Genomic DNA, 19,685 nt, shown 5'->3' on the forward strand with positions numbered 1-19,685 from the left:
TATTCCTGTTGTAGCCACCAGTGTTATTTCCTTATTTTTGTATTCAACCCTCTGCCAATGAAGGAGAGCATTCCATGTGCCTTCTTTACAGCCCCTTCTATCTTTAGGGACCTGAGCATTTGCACACTAAGATCTCTCACTTCACCTGTCCCCCTCAGTATATTCCCATTTATTGTCAACTCCCATTTACCGTCTGACTTCCCAAAATACATTCCCTGACACTTATCAGAGCTCAACTTCAGATGCCATGTTCTTGCACACTCCACCAAACCGTCTGTATAGTTTTGGAGCTTACAGCTATCCTCCACACTATCCACTACATGGCCAATCTTTGTGTCATCTGCAAATTTCGCAAATTTGCCCAACATACGCAACTCCAAATCATTAATGGATAAAACAAACAGCAGAGGGCTCAACACGGAGCTATGCAGAGCACCACTTGTAACAGCTTTCCATTCACAAGGGCCACTATTGACCATTATCCTTTCTTTCCTGTGACTGAACCAACTTTGGATCCAATTCAACACATTATCCTGTATCCCTCGGGGTATTACTTCTTGGAGCAGTCTGCTGTGATGCTGCTGTTGCTCCTTTAACAAAGCTTGTAAAAGACACAGGTTCCGAAAAGTCAGAGTTGATGGGTTTTAGGGTCATCTTGATTATAGCTAACAGGTAATGCCTCAGTCAAAAGGCTTCCACATTTTTAAGAAGAACACTTATACAATGAAAGGGGAGTGGCCCAGTTTTCCCAGCTCAGCTTTTCTCTGGCTTGATTTGGTTTTTGGCTGTCTGGCTATTGTCTGAAAGCAGTCAGGCAGTTGAAAAGGTTGCTGAACTCAAAGAAGCAGGTCCAGATGGTACTTTCTCTCTGACATCTCTCCTGTAAGACCCTGTGTTTGACTTTACCTTTTGTGCCAAGGGGTATTTATGGGGATTGTTGTAAATGTTGGGAACATCATCATTAAGTTGGTATAGCTTGTTGGGTTTTGGATTTTTAGGTTATTTAGTATTCTGTTCTCTTGTGTTTGAGTATCATTCGGTAAATGCGTAAATTAAACTGTTTTGTTTAAAACTACTGGTTTGACCAGCTGCATCCCTCCTGGAATATCTTCGTTACACCCACTTAAAACAATTAGCAAAGTTAGGGTTGGGGTTACTTTCTTGATATGTTTGGAGGGTGTCTGGCCTTTTCCATAACAGATTGGGGCTGTTTGCAGAATTTATTCTCTAGTTCTGATTTGGGATTGGATTTGTTGGACTGGAAGGCAGCAAGTGGTAAGTCTAAGCGTCTTTTGTTCCAGGTGTTGAATTCCATTGGTTTAAACAGCGCTTGGAGAAAGTGAGGACTGCAGATGCTGGAGATCAGAGACGAGTGTGTGTTACTGGAAAACCAAGCAGATCAGGCAGCATCTGAGGGGTAGGAGAATCAATGTTTTGGGCATCAGCCCTTCATCAGGAAACAGTGTTTGGGATAGCAATGGCTCTTTGAGTCATCAAGAGTTTTCTGGAGTGGAAGAGGTGGCTTCAGTTTTTTTGCAAAAAGTGATTAATACTAAACTGCTGGAATTAGCAGACAAGCTGGAGGTCAACTGCCTCCTTCCATGAGGAAAAGGGGGATAATTACGGTCATAGCCCACCATTTAAATTTGCTGGAAATGCCATCAGAATCTTTAGAGATGGCTAACATTCAATTGATAATGAAACAACTCGAGTTAGAGGCAAAAGTCAAGGAAAGGGCAACAGAAACAAAACAGTTTGAATTACGATTAAAAGCAGAAGAGAGGGAGAAGAGAGAGAAAAGGAGAGAGAGGAAAGGAAGAAAGAAAGAGGGAGTTTGAACTTTGGTAATTGGCACTTAGACAGGAGTTCAAAAATTTACTTCCTGATGTAATGACAACTCACATATAAGAGCAGACAGTTAAAACAGTAAGACTGGCATCAGAAATGGTTGATGATTGAGTTGATCAATAAATCAAAATCAATTTCAATCCACGAGGGATAATAATTGTGGATAAGAGAAATTCTCACATGGAAAGTAAAAATTAGATCTCTGTGAAGATCATAAGGATAATTTAACACAGGGTAAAAAGGAAACCCTTGAAGGGGAAAGACAAGTGAAAAAGCTCTGGTGTTTTCCATAAAGTAGGCCACATGGGATCAGTATTAGCTGGTTAGGAAAAGCACTAAGAAGCCAGATGTAGGAAAACAGGATAAGCCAGTGAATTTTGTTGGAGTGGTAACAGAGAGCACTGTAGAGACTAGAAAGCTGCACCAGAATGTACAAGCTGGTTGGAGGTTGTTTATGGAGGAAGTGCCAGATCTTCTTAAACCATACACCGTGAAGGTAAAGTTTACTCGCATAGGCCAGGAGCAGCAGGTAAAGAGGTAGCAATATTCAGAGATAGAAGGATCCTCTCAATCTGTGATACTAAAAGATGAAGATATATGTACCTCTAAAGGACTATTGCCAGAAAAGGTATGAGTAACTGGAATTCACATTGAAATAAGGAATGCTCATTTGTAAGATGTGAGGTTAGAGTGTCTAGTGAAGAGGGGAGAAGTCATAGTAGGAGTACTAGACAAACTCTCAGCTCTGGGAATACAATTTGTCCTTATTAATGATGTTGCTGATTCACTGGTGGGAGTGCCGATTGTGGTTGAAAAGCCAATGGAAATTCAGGCAACTGGACTACTGCAGGACACACATCCTGGGATGTTTCCTGACTGTGTGGTAACGAGGTCACAAAGTCACCAGTTGAAACAGGAAAGATCAAAGAGTACAGATAAGGAAGTTGAAGGACAATTAGCAGAGACCCTGTTTGATCAGATAGTTGAGACAAACCAGGAACAGAGATGACAAAGCAGATATGTTTAGCTCAGGTAAACTAACTAAGTTACAGCAAAAAGATGAAAATTTAAAGCAATTGTATCAAAAGGCATACACAAAATTAATCCAAATGTATCCCTGATTGTTATTATCTTAATAATGATGTTTTAATGAGGAAATGGAGAACATCACATTCAGGCAGATGAGAAACGGGCAGACAGTTATCAAGTTGTATTGCCAGTGGGTTATAGAAAGGACATGTTGCGAGTATAGCACACGAGCTACCTGTATAGATTGTCTGTTTGAAATTCACATTATTTAATTGTCATCTCGGTATGTGACAAGTATTCAGTCAAGGATTAATTCTGTCCTTCTCAGTCACACAGACTTCATGTAAATATGCTTCATCCCGGTTGGAGAATTTGAGCTGTGTGCAGAGGCTGAACAGGCTGGAACTGTTTTCCCTGGAGAGTGACCTTATAGAAGTTTATAAAATCATACGGCACATGGAGAAGTGGTGGAGCCTGATACAATTATAACACTTAAATGGCATCTGAGTGAGTATAATGAGAAAGCCTCAAAACTTGCCCTTAAATACTTAGACTAAATGTAATGTTGAATTATAGAACACAAGAAAATAAACAGGGCAGGCAGGGAGGCATCAGGCCACAAAAGGGGGAACCTGGGATGTGCAGAAGATAAAAAAAACTGTTCTCACCAAGTGATAACAGAATGCTCTAAAGCATATAAGAATATTTGCCTTAACATCAATGAATCTATGTTAAAAAAAAGACACAGAGTGATAAGATTCACAGTTGGTAACTTTTGAATTTAATGACAGTATTTGATTGTGATCTCAGAAACTTTGTATCATCTCAGAAGCATGTCAAAAGCCTTGTAATAAACGGTCAGGTCCTACCAATTATAATGGATTCTTATTGTGTGTGTGAGTGCGTGAGTGTGTGTGTGTGAGGGAGAGTGTGTGAGTGTGAGTGAGAGTGTGTGTGTGAGACAGAGAGAGGTAAATGTTTGGAATTTATTTGCATTTTGGGACTTTATGATGATTTTGAGTAGCCATTACTGATTATGAAACATAAACTCTAAATTGTAATATTGAGAAGCACTTGTTGGGCCAAAGGGCCTGTTTCCACGCTGTAAATAAATAATCTAATCTAATCTTGAACTTACTTGGTGTTCCTATACACCTCAACTGACCCACTGTCAATTCTAACTCGTCAGATTTCTGTCGTCTTTGAATTTGAAACACAACCCTGAAAAGAAAGCATGTTTAATGTGAGACTAATGAATCATTTAAAATGTAACCTTTCAGCCTCAGTTACAGGATGATTTTGTGCTTAAGATAAAAAGCAGGAGTCTGCTCCGAGCTTAAAAACTATTCTAAACCTAACATTGAAGAGATTCTGACACAATCTGTCAGGAAGCCATTTTATGGTCAGTTTGCCCTCCTCGCTAAGATGCCATTTTATAAAACAATGATCTCTGATATGCAAGCTGTTCGAGGTTACCTTATGACCTCTCCCATTTAGTTTAGACTGATACCTCTTTATGACAGGGACTTACCTCACCAACAGGCAGTGACTCGGCTGGATCTGTTTTTCCCACCTGATGGATGGCTAAGGGCCTACAGGAGTGATCAGTTAAGCGCGCACAGACTTGTTAATTAACTTCTCTTCCTTACGAATTGTTGCCTTTCCACTGTCTGTCTAATTAAGAACATGCAGTGTTTTTTGTAAAGTTTTGTAAAAAGGAAGCCTGTTTGAGACAGAAGCGTGGAGTAGTCTGCGAGGGCTCTTAAAAGAAGATCTGGTATCCTACTTTCCTAAGGTTTTAGAATCTCAGCCAGCCTGGCTTATAGGTGTCAATGTTATGTTGTAACACTGATTGATATTATTGGTAAATAAAGGGGTAACTAAACTGTTTGTAAGAGGTTTTTATTCCAGACTACCAAAGTGTATGATCTCCAGGACACACCAAGAGATTCCCTCGGCTGTCCCAAATCAGGACTTTAACAATATGAATAGGAAGGGTTTAGAGAGAGATGGGCTAAGTGCTGCCAAAAGGGACCAGATTAGGTTAGGATATCTGGTCAGCATGGACAAGTTGGACCGAAGGGTCTGTTTCCATGCTATATGTCTCTATGACTCGACGACTCTTCGGTAACTCTTGCCCTGTCAGTGAGCACAGTTTCCCTCCTACTTGTCTATCTTCATTGTAACTTTGAAAATGCTCTTAATATTTGCAGATTTTAATGTTGTTCCTGAATGTCTATTTTGGATGAGGATTCAGTTTATCTATCTTCAACACTGGTGTGTAAACGTCAATGGGCTACATACCCTCTGTTTGTTAGAGGCAGCTGGTCACTCTTTGCTTTGAACAGAGGAAGTATTACAGTGTCTTAGTCCCTCAGGGGTTTTTCTGAAGGAAGACACAAGGATACCACCTGTAAATCAACATGAGGCTAGTCTGGCAATATTGAACTGATCATTGTCACATTCATTGCATCTTCATTAGGATGTGTTTTGTTATTCTTTAAAGCCAACAAATTAACCAGAACCACAGATCTGATTCCATTGTTGCCTTGAGCTGCTCCTTGTCTGGGGATTGTTTTTCATGTCATCCGACACCAGTTGATTTGGAGATGTTGGTGTTGGACTGGGGTGCACAATGTTCCACATCAAGTGCTTCCAAAAAAACTGTTGGACGAGAACCTGGTGTTGTGTGATTTTTACCTTGATATCAGTGGAGTGAGATCCAGAAACTGAGCAACAAATGCGCAGCGCCATGAATGGGAGTACTCAACCACCAGGATGCTTACACAGTTCAACATCCAACTCCCCAACTACCTGTTGGAAATAGGAAAAACGGCACTATTTCTAACGTTTTTATCAAGACCCCAGTGTATGTCCTTTTACAAGAGTATCCCATTCCTACAGTTGGTCCACACTTCCTCAAGAAAGAGCGGGAAACAGATTAAAAGTAAAACAGGGTTCAGAGGATTGTAAACCACAGCAGCTTCTTCCCGCTCTGCCTCCCTCAGCAGGCCCACACACAGCCTGAGAAAGGCCTCTCTCTTCCCCCCAGCCCGCTCACTCCAAGTTCCGGGACCAGTTCCTGCTCCGCTCGGCCTCTTACAAACAGCTCCCGGTTCTCCCTGAACTCACCCCGAATCAATCCCGGTCTCGGAGCCCCCTCTGTGTCCCAGGCTCCCATCCCGATGTGCTGCTGGAAGGAGCCTGCTGTTCCTCGCTTCCCTGGGCGCTGATCTCTCCATTGCGGTCTGTTTCAAACAAACCTCTTGCACTCACTGAGTAAATGCTCCTCAATGGCAGCGCTGGGGGAGGGCCTCACGCATGCGCTCCTCTGCTCAGGAACAGTCAGCTTTGGGGAGAAAAGTTAAAAATCACACAACAGGTTGAATTGGAAGCACACTAGCTTTCGGAGCGTCGCTCCTTCATCAGGTGGTAGTGGAGGGCTCAATCCTAACACACAGAATTTACAGTGTGATGTAACTGAAATTATACAGTGAAATATTAATTGTCTGTTATGCCTTTCATCTGTTAGAATATCATGATAGTTTCACTTCTTTCATGTGTAAATCACAAACCTATTTTTAAAAAGTTGCATTCTCAGGTTAGCTGTTAACAATGGTGATAGCTCGACAATATGTTGAAGGTGTTAGCCCCGTGTTCTCTGTCTATGCCATGATGTCTAGATTGATTCTAATCTAAAAAGTGAGATAACGGAGTTTTACATGAATTCATGCAGTTTTTGAGCTCAGAATTCTACATGAATGCATGCAGTTTTTGAGTAAAGTACAATTTAACCCTACAAGTACAAATTCACCCCACAAAATATGTGTGTGCATGTGGGTCTTTGTCTGTGTGTGTGTGTCTGTCTGTCTGGGTTGGGGGTAGTGAGTGCAGAGTGTCTTAAGCCTGTGAGGGGGTGCATGTGTGAGTGTGTATGTCTGTAAGGGTGTGTGTCGGTGTCTGTATGCACATCTGTGTATATGTGTGTCTGAATAGGAGTGCCTGTGTGTGTAGGAGTATCTGTGTGTGTGTATAATACAATGGTGGTCACCTGTAATGTGACATGAACCCAAGGTGCCGGTTGAGGCCCTCCCTATGGGTACAGAACTTAGCTATCAGCCTCTGCTCGACCACGTTTCACTGCTGCCTGTCCCGAAGTCCACCTTGGATGATGGTCACCTGAAGGTCCAAGGACGAATGTCCTGGGCCACTGAAGTGTTCTCCAACTGGGAGGGAACACTCCTGTCTGTTGATTGTTGTGCGGTGCCCATTCACCCGTTGTTGTAGCCTTTACTCGGTTTCCCCAATGTACCATGCCTCCGGGCATCCTTGCCTGCAACGTATAAGATAGACCAATGTTGGCTGAGTCACATGAGTACCTGCCACGTACAAGGTTGGAGGTGTCCCCACACGTAATGTTGGTATCTATGTCCACACTCTGACACGTTTTGCAGCGCCTACAGTGACAGGATTGTATGGAGTTGTCCTGAGAGCCGGGCAGCTTGTTATGAACAACGATCTGTTTGAGGTTCGGCGCTTGTTTAAAGGCAAATAGTGGAAGTGTGGGGAAAATCTTGGTGAGGTGCTCAGCCTCATTGATAATGTGTTGCAGGTCACGAAGAACATGGCGTAGTTTTTCAGCTCCCGGGAAATACTGAACAATGAAGGATACCCTGTCAGTTGCAGCACGTGTCCGTCTCCTGAGGAGGTCATTACGGTTTCTTGCTGTGGCATGTCGGAACTGGCAGTTGATGAGTTGGGAATCATACCCCGTTCTTGTGAGGGCATCCCTGAGTACTTCCAGGTGTCTGTCACGTTTCTCCTCATCTGAGCAGATCCGATGTACACGTAGGGCTTGTCGTTAGGGGGTGGCTGTTTTAATGGCTGTTGGTGCTGAGTACTAAGGCTATTGCCACGATGCCATCATTGCGGGGAATGCTGGTGTAGAGTGCAGAAACGTCCATTGTTTGACGGGTCCATGGGTGCTGAGTTTCTGTAAGAAATCTGCAGTGTCGTGACAGAAGCTGGAGATCCACTGTACAATAGGTTTCAAGATGCCTTCCACACAGCCAGAGAGATTCTCACATAGGGTCCCATTGCCCGACACATCACCTGTAATGTGTCATGAACCCAAGGTCCCGGTTGAGGCCCTCCGTATGGGTACCAAATTTAGCTATCAGCCTCTGCTCGACCACGTTTCCACCTTGGACCTGAAGTCCACCTTGGTGGATGGTCACCCGAAGGTCCAAGGACGAATGTCCTGGGCCACTGAAGTGTTCTGCAACTGGGAGGGAACACTCCTGTTCTGGTGTGTTGGCGTTCTGGTGTGTTGGCTTTGTGTACCTTTGGAAGGCAGTAGAAGTCACCTACACAAGAAGTACATGGGATGAGGGCGCGTGGGGAACGCTGAAGGACTGGATCCAAAGTTCTGATCAGTGTGTTTAATTCACGGGTGTGTTCTTTGGTCGGATCAGCTGGTAGTTGCCTGTAGTGTTCCTGGTTGTTCAGTTGTCGGTACACTTCCTTGCAGTAATCTGTTCTATTTTGAATGACAATGACTCCTCCTTTACCTGCTGCTTTGATGACAATGTTGAGATTGGTTTTGAGAGCCTGGATGGCATTGCGTTCTGAACCGGTGATGTTTTGCTCTACCTTATGGTACGGCTGATGAATCTTGCATTTATATATTTCCTGACGGTTTGAGCATACATGTCAAGCCCAGGGCAGCGGCCCTCTGGTGGGATTCAAGTTGACACCTTCTTTGGTCATTCCTCTACAGATCCCTGTGATGACTGTTTGAGTTCATCAGTGGGCTCATTGGGATCACTGCTGGCACCTTGAAAGAATTCCCAGAGTCTCATTCATCTGATGAACTCCTCCGTGGCTGCTGCCAGAACCAACGGGTCCATTTTGGCAGTGGGGCAGAAGTTGAGACCCCTACTCAGGACTTCAATCTCTTCCGGTGTGGTCCGATAAGTTGATAATAGACTTCCCCGCAGTGATTATGTTGTTGACTGTGGTTCCAGGGTGGGCTTTGCTATTACTGGTGAGAATCCAATTTTTTGTTCTTGGCGTGCATCGACGTGGTGTAGTTTTGTCGCCTTGTCTGACAATGTTGGGGAGAAAATGTTCAGTCCCAGACACAGTTGGGGCGGGAGTGAGCTGGAGGTGAAGCTGGATGAGCAAAAACATTTCCCTGCTCTGTCTGTCACTCAGTTTGCTCTCCGGACCCGCCCCTCACTCGCTGTCAGCTCTTTCTCAGCCAGGTCGGGCCGGGTTGTATAAAAAAGGAAGGGGAGGCAGTTCGGCTCTCATTCGTCAGCGATTGGAGTGACGAAGCGTGATGTCGGGAAGAGGCAAAGGAGGCAAAGGCCTGGGAAAAGGCGGAGCGAAGCGGCACCGCAAAGTGCTCCGTGATAACATCCAGGGCATCACCAAACCAGCCATCCGGCGCCTGGCTCGCCGTGGCGGGGTCAAGCGCATCTCGGGCTTGATCTACGAGGAGACCCGCGGGGTGCTGAAGGTTTTCCTGGAGAATGTGATCAGGGATGCGGTCACCTACACTGAGCACGCCAAGCGCAAGACAGTCACCGCCATGGATGTGGTGTACGCTCTGAAACGCCAGGGCCGCACTCTCTATGGATTCGGCGGCTGAGGATAAAGCGACCCATTTCCAGCGAACCCAAAGGCTCTTTTCAGAGCCACCCAAACCCTCCGATAGAGAGCGTAGACCTGAGGACGGGGAAGGCAGCGCACACGGAGAATCGAGTGTAGTGTTGCCGGTTATTTCATATATCGTAATTTTTTAATTATTTCCGTTCCGAAAATGTACTAATACCGTGTTCTGCGGTACGGCAGAGAGCATTCGGAGTGGACGGTTCACTTCGTTGCTGTTTACCGTGGCGAATGATTTTAAAATTGCAAGTATTCCTACAGTGTAGATAAGAGGCTATTCGGACAATCGATACTCTACTGTGCAAACTGGTTATTCCATGTCAAGAATCGCATCGTAACTTGTAATAGTAGGATGTAGCAGCAGCAGCATGAGGCCATTCTGCCCGTCCAGCTTGTTCTGCCATTCGATCATGGCTGATATTTCTCATTTCCCGTAACCTTCGATCCTCTTATTTTCGTGAATACCTGTCCATACAAGTTCGGTTGCTCATCCAGGGAGCGCAGGAAGCGATAGGGGACATTAGTACAGTATTTCTCTTGGAATTCAGTTACAGACAGGAGGCAGCGGCAGTGAATTTGCAACTAATGAGAACTTCATTCAGAGATTGCAGAAATATAGTAATTAGATGAGTGATGTTCACATCAAATTTTGGTATGGGGTTAGATATTTCAGGAAAAAACCCATCTCCCCATTGACTCCCTTTGCGTTAACATGGCTTGTGGTGAGGTGGAGGCAGGAGAGAAAAGGGAAAAAATGGCGCCAAGAGACCAACGGCTTATTTTCAAACTTGAAAATGCCCACCATCACGAATAAAAAAGCAGGAGGATGCACGACTACGTACACGTTGATTGGTTTTTCGAATACGAAACTAAACTTCACACAATCTCACTTTACCGCATTCCCTCCTTTTACAGCTGAAAAATGACTGACTGCTGTTGAACACGCTCTCTGGCCAGAGGCTGGCGAAAAAAAAAGTGGATATGAACCGAGCAGAGAATAAATTGCAGAGATGTATGCTGCAGAGACAGTGGGAGGATTCAGCTCTTACTGATGCAGTTAAAGGAAATGTGAAGCCAAACCCGATCGGGAACACCCGTGACACTATTCTAAATTCATAGAACATTGGTCACTCAGGCAGTGACCGTGTAATGAGAAATAATGTATTTCCGGACACCCTTACAATCGTATTCTATGATATAATCTTCCTCTGCTGCCACAGGCAGTAACAGTATCCAATAAAAAGGAGATAGAAATGTAGCGATGTTAAGTACAACAGCCAGGGCTCGACACATTAAAAGGAAAGTAATTCAATCCGACAGACGGTTCAGCTCCTTTCACAGATGCTGTGAGTGGCTCTTAAAAGAGCCTTTGGGTTGTCAGATTCATGGATGGTCACTTCACTTTTTAGCGGATCCAGCAGCGGAAGTTTTCTTGGGCAGCAGCACGGCCTGGATATTAGGCAGCACCCCGCCCTGAGCGATGGTCACCCCTCCCAGCAGCTTGTTGAGCTCCTCGTCGTTGCGCACGGCCAGCTGCAGGTGCCTGGGGATGATGCGGGTCTTCTTGTTGTCCCGGGCCGCGTTGCCGGCCAGCTCCAGGATCTCAGCAGTCAGATACTCCAGCACCGCAGCCAGATAGACCGGCGCTCCGGCACCCACACGCTCAGCATAGTTACCCTTTCTCAGGAGCCTGTGAACACGGCCCACCGGGAACTGCAGGCCAGCTCGGGACGACCGGGACTTCGCCTTGGCGCGACCTTTCCCACCGCCCTTTCCTCTTCCGGACATGGTCACAATCTCACAAGCACTTTCACAGAGAATGCTGCACTCCGCCCACAATGCCGCCTCTTATACCTTCGGGAGGAATGGTGGGGCGGCTATTTCTGATTGGTCCCATTGTCCAGCCCCGCCTAATGTTGTTTCAATTCCCAATCAGATATCTGCCTCATTCCCCAATCCGGAGAGGGCACGGGGAGGAAGGCGGAAACGATGGGCGCCAATTCATCAACCGCTTTCTTTCAAAATTGAAAAGCCCGCCAATTTCCAAACAAAGGAGTATTTTTTACCTGAATAATGAAGTACAAAAATCTGTGGAAGTTCAAAAAACATTAACACTCATGTAAATTTACTTTTAGTTTACAAACGTATAATTCACACGGTCTTACTCTCCCTCATTTGCCGATCTGTATCTGATCTTGAGAGTGGGTTATTTTCTAAACCTTGAGAAGAAGCTGAAACAAAACAGGCGAAACATTGCAGTCTGCAACCTGTCTTTTCTTTACACATTTCAGTACCACCCCGATATGATGATAAAGCAGCACACAGCATTCTTCCGGCTGAGCATCGAGGGCGAACACGTTTTTTCAGACGATATTTTAAAGCTGTTCTCCCTTATCGCTCACGATCAGATTCAGCGAAAGCTCCACGCTTTAGCCCGGTAACTGTGTTGGAGTTCTCTCGGTTCTGTTTGAAAGTCTCTCACCGACAGCAGGAAGATTTATTTTGCATTGCGAAAAATCGGATCAAACCCGTGCATTGGACATGTAAAGTAAATCAAAAGAAAAAATGCATGAACCGTGAGACGGAAAGACGTGGGTATTTGTCTGCCAGGGGTGAACAAGCAAGATGAAAAATGACTCACTGGCGCTTGATCTGCACTCTCTCCCTCCCCACTCGCGAATAATTTGCAAAGTACTTACTAATACAAAAACATATAGCACTAGAAGTTGAAACGCCTTATCAAAAAAATCACATGGAAACTAAAATAAAGAACTCTTAAAGAAATGGTTCAGCTGTCTCAGGAAGTTGTAGGTGGCTCTTATAAGAGCCTTTGGGTTGTGGGTGTGTGTATGCTTCAGTGCAATGCGGTCCCTCACTTGGAGCTGGTGTACTTGGTCACCGCCTTTGTGCCCTCCGACACGGCGTGCTTGGCCAGCTCCCCGGGCAGCAGCAGCCGCACAGCGGTCTGGATCTCCCGGGAGCTGATGGTGCTGCGCTTGTTATAATGGGCCAGGCGGGAAGCCTCCCCCGCGATGCGCTCAAAAATATCGTTGACGAACGAATTCATGATGCTCATGGCCTTGGAGGAGATGCCGGTGTCGGGGTGGACCTGCTTCATCACTTTGTAGATGTAGATGGCATAACTTTCTTTCCTGGTCCTCTTCCTCTTCTTGCCGCCCTTCGTTGGCGTCTTCTTTATGATTTTCTTCGCGCCCTTCTTGGAAGCTTGCTGTGCTTTCTTCTCATCAGCCATGACGCCGCTCACTTTCAGACACAGAATAAGGGAAAGGGATCTCGGAGTTCCCTCTTTATAGACTGACGACGTCAGAAATGCTAATGAAGGATGGAAGAAAGCCTGGCTCCTGATTGGGTAGTTTACACAGAGTCATGCCCAAAAATTGAGTCTCTCTGATTGGTTAGTGTGAGATCCCATGTGGATCTGCAACGAAATGCAAAGTGGATGGTGATTCTGTTCCTGTCAGTCTGACTGAGGAAGATTTGTTTCGTGTCTGTGATACAGAAATTGATTGTCGTATTGGCTCGGTTTCCTTTTGCTTGTTGTTGTGCTGATGTGTTTCTAGCTCCGCATGTCTGTTTCTATTCCTCTGTATAGGCTGGAATTAACACAGAACTTGTCACTATGTGAAAAAAAAAGCTCTCATCCATTTGAAATTGCGATTACATTTTTTTGTCAAGTTACACGTACCACTGGAACCTGACTGAGAAAGTTTTCTACACTTGGGGTTGATGCATCTCGTTCTCAATTGCACGGAGTTGAACAGAAATGATAAGAAAAAGTTTCTATGTAATACCTTTCTTGAGTCACGAGTTGAGTCACGTTTTGACTGTGGGATGAATATATTTCTGAGACCTTGACTGATAACTGTGGGCCCAGACACGTATCGATAACTGTTTGCTTTGAAAGTACGTGCAGTGTAACTGAACCACGTTGCTGCACTTTTCAATTAGGCGTCTTGCAGTTTCATGCAGGGATTTATAACATTTCTCAGTCTTACGCGAATGCCTGTTAACCAGCAACTGTCAGCATGCTATATATATGCGTCAGTTTAACTTTATATCTGTCATGTCCTAATTTACACATTTTGCATTAACTCAACACCAGTCCAATGAGGTTCTGGTCCTCCATCTAATAGTCAGTGTTATTTCAAGACAGGTTTTATTCCGTAACCATCAAACGCTGTTCGGAGATGCCGGTGTTGGACTGGGGTGTACAAAGTTAAAAATCAGATTATAGTCCAACTGGTTTAATTGGAAGCACCCTCGCTTTCGGAGCGACACTCCTTCATCAGGTTATTGTGATGGTGAATCACCTGATGAAGGGGCGTCGCTCCGAAAGCTAGTGTGCTTCCAATTAAACTTGTTGGACTATAACCTGGTGTTGCGTGATTTTTAACATCAAACACTGATGTGAGCGGTAAAACGTTACACTATTTGCCAGCCACTTGGAAATATTCCTCCAATCTGTGCCCCCAGGAGAAAGTGATCTCTGCAGATGCTGGGGGTCAGAGGCTTATGTCCAAAACGGCGAGATGAAGGGCTTATGCTTCAAACAACGATTCTCCTGCTCCTCGGATGCTTTTCCAGCACCACACTCACGATTCCAATCTGTGCCCGTCTGTTTCTGGGATGTATTCTTGTAAACTCTTTCTCACAGTCTTAACATATCAGTATGTTATTGGACTGTAACTCAAACCTTCTGAAGTGTACCTTGTTGCTTCACTCTGTCAGTGTCAATTTTGAAAGTACCAAGTACCACCCTGGACAGACTCAGGTAGGACTCACTATTCTCCACTTCCAAACCCTACGAATATTAGCTTCTGCAAAGTGAAGTTGGGTTTGTATTTATAACTGCAGCATTTTGATAAAGGATAATACTTTGTACATTGTTACTGACAATATCTGCAATGTCACTGCAGATGTTACATTGTTTATGTCAGTTTATAGCTAATTAATAGTTGTATTACATTCTAACAATATATTGCTTTGCAACTGACTCAGTATTTCATTCTGTAACTGCCAGTTTATTGTTTCTAATCTTATATTTACTCAGTTTCAGTCAATTACTGGCATGACAGAGAGCAAATATCTCAACATCTCAAAGTTTCTGACGAAATGGATGGTTAATCCTTTCTTCCACTCCATCCTTGATACATCAGGGTAACTTATAACTGAATCGATCAGTATGCGATCTGTGAGCACACACATTTGAGTAAGTTAAAGATAAAGTGGATGGTGAATGATGCTGCAGATGCAGTAGTTATTAATTTCTTTCAATCCTCTGTCACTTTAAATACCTCAAAGCAGAAGACCATAAGAAGCATGAGAATTCTGTGACATTTCTAACTGCCTGTGTGTACTCTGTCATGAGAACAGATCACAAAGGCTTTAGTTATGGTCTTCATCTCATTTTGATGTTTAGTGTCCATAACCAAGACTTTCTTGTATATCAAAAAAGATGTATGGCTACATTAGCATAAATTAAGCTGATAACTCAACCCTAACTGCTCTCTGTGGAACTGAACAAGAGGAGAATGTTCTGCATTGCTTTCTAAGACAGAAGGCTTCCTGTTCAAAACTGTGTCCCTTACTCAGGATTCTCTATGAGAATTGACATACTCCCAGCATCAACTCTGTCAACTCCATTCAGATCTTTTTTTTGCTCTAAAGGTCATACATTGTTCTTCAAAACTCCAATAAGAATATACCCAACCATGTTATACGTACAATGAGTGCTTATGTATCAATCTGCAGCTCTAACCTTCTGCTACTTGAATATGTGAGTAAATCACCCTCTCCCAGTAAGATTCTGCTTTGTGCATACTTGAGTGAAGTTATCATCCTATACCTGTTGATTTCTACTGTGTGAATATGACAGTTTCTAGTCTGTAAATGGGATAGCTAAATCAATCGTCCATGTCAGTTTCTGCATCATTAAAATGTGAACGTAGTTATCAATGTCAACCTGCCATCTTCTGCAAAGTGAACATGTGGGGGTCCATATTGAAATGTACCTGTTGCTTTCAGTGACAGGAATGCATGAGTTTAGTTATCATTCTTTTCCTGTGAGTTTCTTCAATGTGAATGTATTGGTGTAGTTATCCATCTGTACAGATGAAGGGATTTTAAACAAAACGTCGATTCTCCTGCTCCTTGGATGCTTCCTGACCTGCTGTGCTTTTCCAGCACCACAGTCCCGACTCTAATCTCTCGCATCTGCAGTCCTCACCTTTGCCTATCCATTTGTACCTGTCAGTTTCTGATCTGTGAATATGGAAGTGTAGTTATTGATCTGTCCATCAGTTTCTGTAATTTGAATATGACTGTTTAGTTATCTATCTCTCCCTGTCACTTTCTGTGATGAGAAGATGACAGTCCAATTATATATCTGCCCCAGCCAGATTCTGCTGTGTGAATATGAGAATGTCATTACCAGTCTCTACCTGTCAGCTTTTGCTATGTCAATGTGATTTTAGTTATCAATCTGCCTCATGAGGTTCTAGGTGAATGTAAAAATGTAGTTATCAATATATACCTGTGAGATTCTGCTCTGGGAATGTGGGTGTGTTATCAAAATGTACTGTCAGTTTCTACAATGTGAATGGTTGAGTGCAGATTTCAATCTGTACCTGACAGTTTCTGCAATCATCAGTCTATCCCTGACAGCTTCAACTATATGAATGGATGAGTACCTGAAAGTATCTGTACCTGTCAGTTTGTGCTCTGTGAATAAGTGAGTGTACTTACACATTTGTCTCTGTTTAACATGACACTTGCAGAAACTGCAGGAGCTCTATTTACTTCAAATCTCTGTTACTCAACATGAATAAAATTTCATCAATTGCCATCCATGTCACGGCGGCAGTGTCAGTGGGTTAACTATGGTAAACGTGGAGTTATGGTTATAGGGTGAAGTCTACATCTGGGTGGGAACCGCTTTGGAGAGTTGTTGCAGGGGGATGGGCCAAATGACCTCTATCTGCACTGGAGAAATTCTATGTATTGTAAATGAAAGTGAGACCTTTTCTATCATTGTCAGTCTCAACAGTGTAAAGCAGTTTGGATAATCTCCACAACTTTTATTCAATGGTACAGTTTTTGATTGTAAGTTATATTCTGCATCTGTATTTTGAATTTATTGTTCACATGTTTATAACCAGACCACTTTATGAGAGCTTTCTCACTCTGTGTCCAATAACCTCTGGGTATCTGTCTGAATGTGTACCTCTTTATGTCAATATTTGATTTCCCTTTGGACAGGTATGATGTTTTGGAAAGTGTAGGGGGGGGGGGCGATGGCTGTTCATGCTACGTTCCCCTGAGAATCCAAGTTTCTGGTACGGAGACTGGCTCTAATGCAACGAGGGGTACATCGGCTTCCAGAGATCAATTGTGTGAGGGGATTCTGTAGTCTGAGGTACAGACAGACATTTCTGTGGCCAGCAGCAATAAAGCAGAATGGCGTGTTGGTTCCCTGGTGCCAGGATCAAGGACGTCTCAGAGAGGGTGCAGAATGTTCTCACAGGGGAAGAGGGGACAGCAAGAGGTCATTGTCCACATTGGAGAAAGTGAGGACTGCAGATGCTGGAGATCAGAGCTGAAAAATGTGTTGCTGGAAAAGCACAGCAGGTCAGGCAGCATGCAAGGTGCAGGAGAATCAACATTTCGGGCATAAGTCCTTCTTCAGGATTCTCCTGCTCCTTGGATGCTGCCTGAACTGCTGCGCTTTTCCAGAATCACTTTTTCAGCATTGTCCACATTGGAACTAACGACATAGGAAGGGAAAAGGTTGAGATTCTGAAGGGAGATTACAGAGAGTTAGGTAAGAAATTTAAAAAAGAAATTACTCCCACTGCTATAAGCTAGTGAGGGCAGGAATAGGTAGATAGAGCAGACTAATGCATGGCTGAGGAGCTGGTGTATGGGGAAGGATTCTCATTTTTGGATCATTGGAATCTCTCTTGGGGTAGAAGTGACCTGTACAAGAAGGACGGACTGCACTTAAATTGGAAGGGGACTAATACACTGGCAAGGAACTTTCCGAGATCTGCTTGGGAGGATTTAAACTAGTAAGGTGGGAACCACAGAAGTAGTGAGGAAAGAGATCAGTCTGAGACTGGGACAATTGAGAACAGAAGCAAGTCAAACAGTCAGGGCAAACAGGGAAAAAGTAGGACTAATAAATTAAACTGCATTTACCTTAAAACAAGGGGCCTAACAGGGAAAGCAGATGAACTCAGGGCATGGTTAGGAACATGGGACTGGCATATCATAGCAATTACACAAACATGGCTCAGGGATGGACAGGACAGGCAGCTTAATGTTTCAGGATACAAAAGCTCCAGGAAGGAGAGAAAGGGAGGCAAGAGAGGAGGGGTAGTGCCATTTATGATAAGGGATAGCATTACAGCTGTGCTGAGGGAGGGTATTCCTTGAAAAACATCCAGAGAAGTTATTTGGGTGGAACTGAGAAATATGAAAGGGATAATCATCTTATTGGGATTGTATTATAGACCCCCGAATAGTCAGCGGGAAATTGAGAAACAAACTTGTAAGGAGATCTCAGCTATCTGTTAGAATAATAGGGTGGTTATGGTAGGGGATTTTAACTTTTCAAACATAGACTAGGACTGCCATCGTGTTGAGGGTTTAGATGGAGAGCAATTTGTTGAGCGCATACAAGACAATTTTCTGATTCAGTATGTGGATGTATCTACAAGAGAAGGTGCAAACCTTGACCTACTCTTGGGAAATAAGGCAGGGCAGGTGACTGAGGTGTCAGTGGGGGAGCACTTTGGGCCAGCGACCATAATTCTATTAGATTTAAAATAATGATGGAAAAGGATAGACCAGATCTAAAAGATGAAGTTCTCAATTGGAGAAAGGCCAATTTTGACGGTATTAGGCAAGAACGTTCGAAAGCTGATTGGAGGCAGATGTTCACAAGTAAAGGGATGGCTGGAAAATGGAAAGCCTTTAGAAATGAGATAACAAGAGTCCAGAGAAAGTATATTCCTGTTAGGGTGAAAGGAAAGGCTGGTAGGTGCAGGGAATGCTGGAAGACTAAAGAAATTGAGATTTTGCTTAAGAAAAAGAAGGAAGCTTATGTCAGATATAGACAGGATAGATCAAGTGAATCCTTCAGAGAGTATAAAGGCAGTAGGAATATACTTAAGAGAGAAATCAGGAGGGCAAAAAGGGGACATAAGATAGCTTTGGCAAATAGAGTTAAGGAGAATCCAAAGGGTTTTTACAAATACTTTAAGGTCAAAAGGGTAACTCAGGAGAGAATAGGGCCCCTCAAAGATCAGCAAGGTGGCCTTTTTGTGGAGCCGCACGAGATGGGGGAGATACTAAACAAGGATTTTACATCAGCATTTACAATGGAAAAGGACATGAAAGGTGTTGAATGTAGGGAAACATATGGTGACATCTTAAAAAATGTCCATATTACAGAGGAGGAAGTGCTGGATGTCTTGAAACGCATAAAAGTGGATAAATCCCCAGGACCTGATCAGGCGTACCTGAGAACTCTGTGGGAAGCTAGAGAAGTGATTGCTGGGCCTCTTGCTGAAATATTTGATCATTGATAGTCACAGATGAAGTGCCGGAAGACTGGAGGTTGGCTAAGGTTGTGCCACTTTAAGAAAGGTGGTAAGGACAAGCGAGGTAATAATAGACCAGTGAGCCTGACATCGATGGTGGGCAATACTGAGGGACAGGATGTACATGTATTTGGAAAGGCAAGGACTGATCAGGGGTAGTCAACATGGTTTTGTGCGTGTGAAATCATGTCTCATAAACTTGATTGAGTTTTTTGAAGTAACAAAGAGGATTGATGAGGGCAGAGCGGTGGATGTGATCTATGTGGACTTCAGTCAGGCATTCAACAAGGTTCCCCCATGGGGGACCGGTTAGCAATGGAATGCAGGGAGAACTAGCCACTTGGATACAGACCTGGCTCAAAGGTGGAAGATGTAGGGTGGTGGTGGAGGGTTGTTTTTCAGAATGGAGGCCTGTGACTACTGGAGTGCCACAAGGATCAGTGCTTGGTCCACGACTTTTCATCATTTATATAATGGAAATGAAGGTGGACAGCGAAAAAGGTTACCTTT

At 43.9% G+C, this 19,685-nt stretch overlaps 2 protein-coding genes and 1 pseudogene across 2 annotated transcripts; 1 reads left to right on the forward strand and 2 right to left on the reverse strand.

The window, feature by feature from the left end:
• Positions 1-9,220: 9,220 nt before the first annotated feature.
• Positions 9,221-9,538, forward strand: LOC122548159 (histone H4). Its single transcript, XM_087984497.1, has one exon. It carries the CDS (start codon positions 9,221-9,223, stop codon positions 9,530-9,532), a length of 312 nt encoding a protein of 103 aa, XP_087840623.1. The 3' UTR covers positions 9,533-9,538.
• Positions 9,539-10,730: 1,192 nt separating this feature from the next.
• Positions 10,731-11,442, reverse strand: LOC148135510 (histone H2A-like; annotated as a pseudogene).
• Positions 11,443-12,390: 948 nt separating this feature from the next.
• Positions 12,391-12,872, reverse strand: LOC148135511 (histone H2B 1/2-like). Its single transcript, XM_087984801.1, has one exon. The coding sequence runs from the start codon at positions 12,803-12,805 to the stop codon at positions 12,425-12,427; it is 381 nt and encodes a 126-aa protein (XP_087840927.1). The 5' UTR covers positions 12,806-12,872; the 3' UTR covers positions 12,391-12,424.
• Between the last annotated feature and the right edge of the window lie 6,813 nt (positions 12,873-19,685).

The sequence above is a fragment of the Chiloscyllium plagiosum genome, unplaced genomic scaffold (assembly GCF_037043375.1).
Source record: "Chiloscyllium plagiosum isolate Xiang-an unplaced genomic scaffold, Cpla_swu_hap1 HiC_scaffold_49, whole genome shotgun sequence".
Classification (NCBI taxonomy): Eukaryota; Metazoa; Chordata; class Chondrichthyes; order Orectolobiformes; family Hemiscylliidae; genus Chiloscyllium; species Chiloscyllium plagiosum.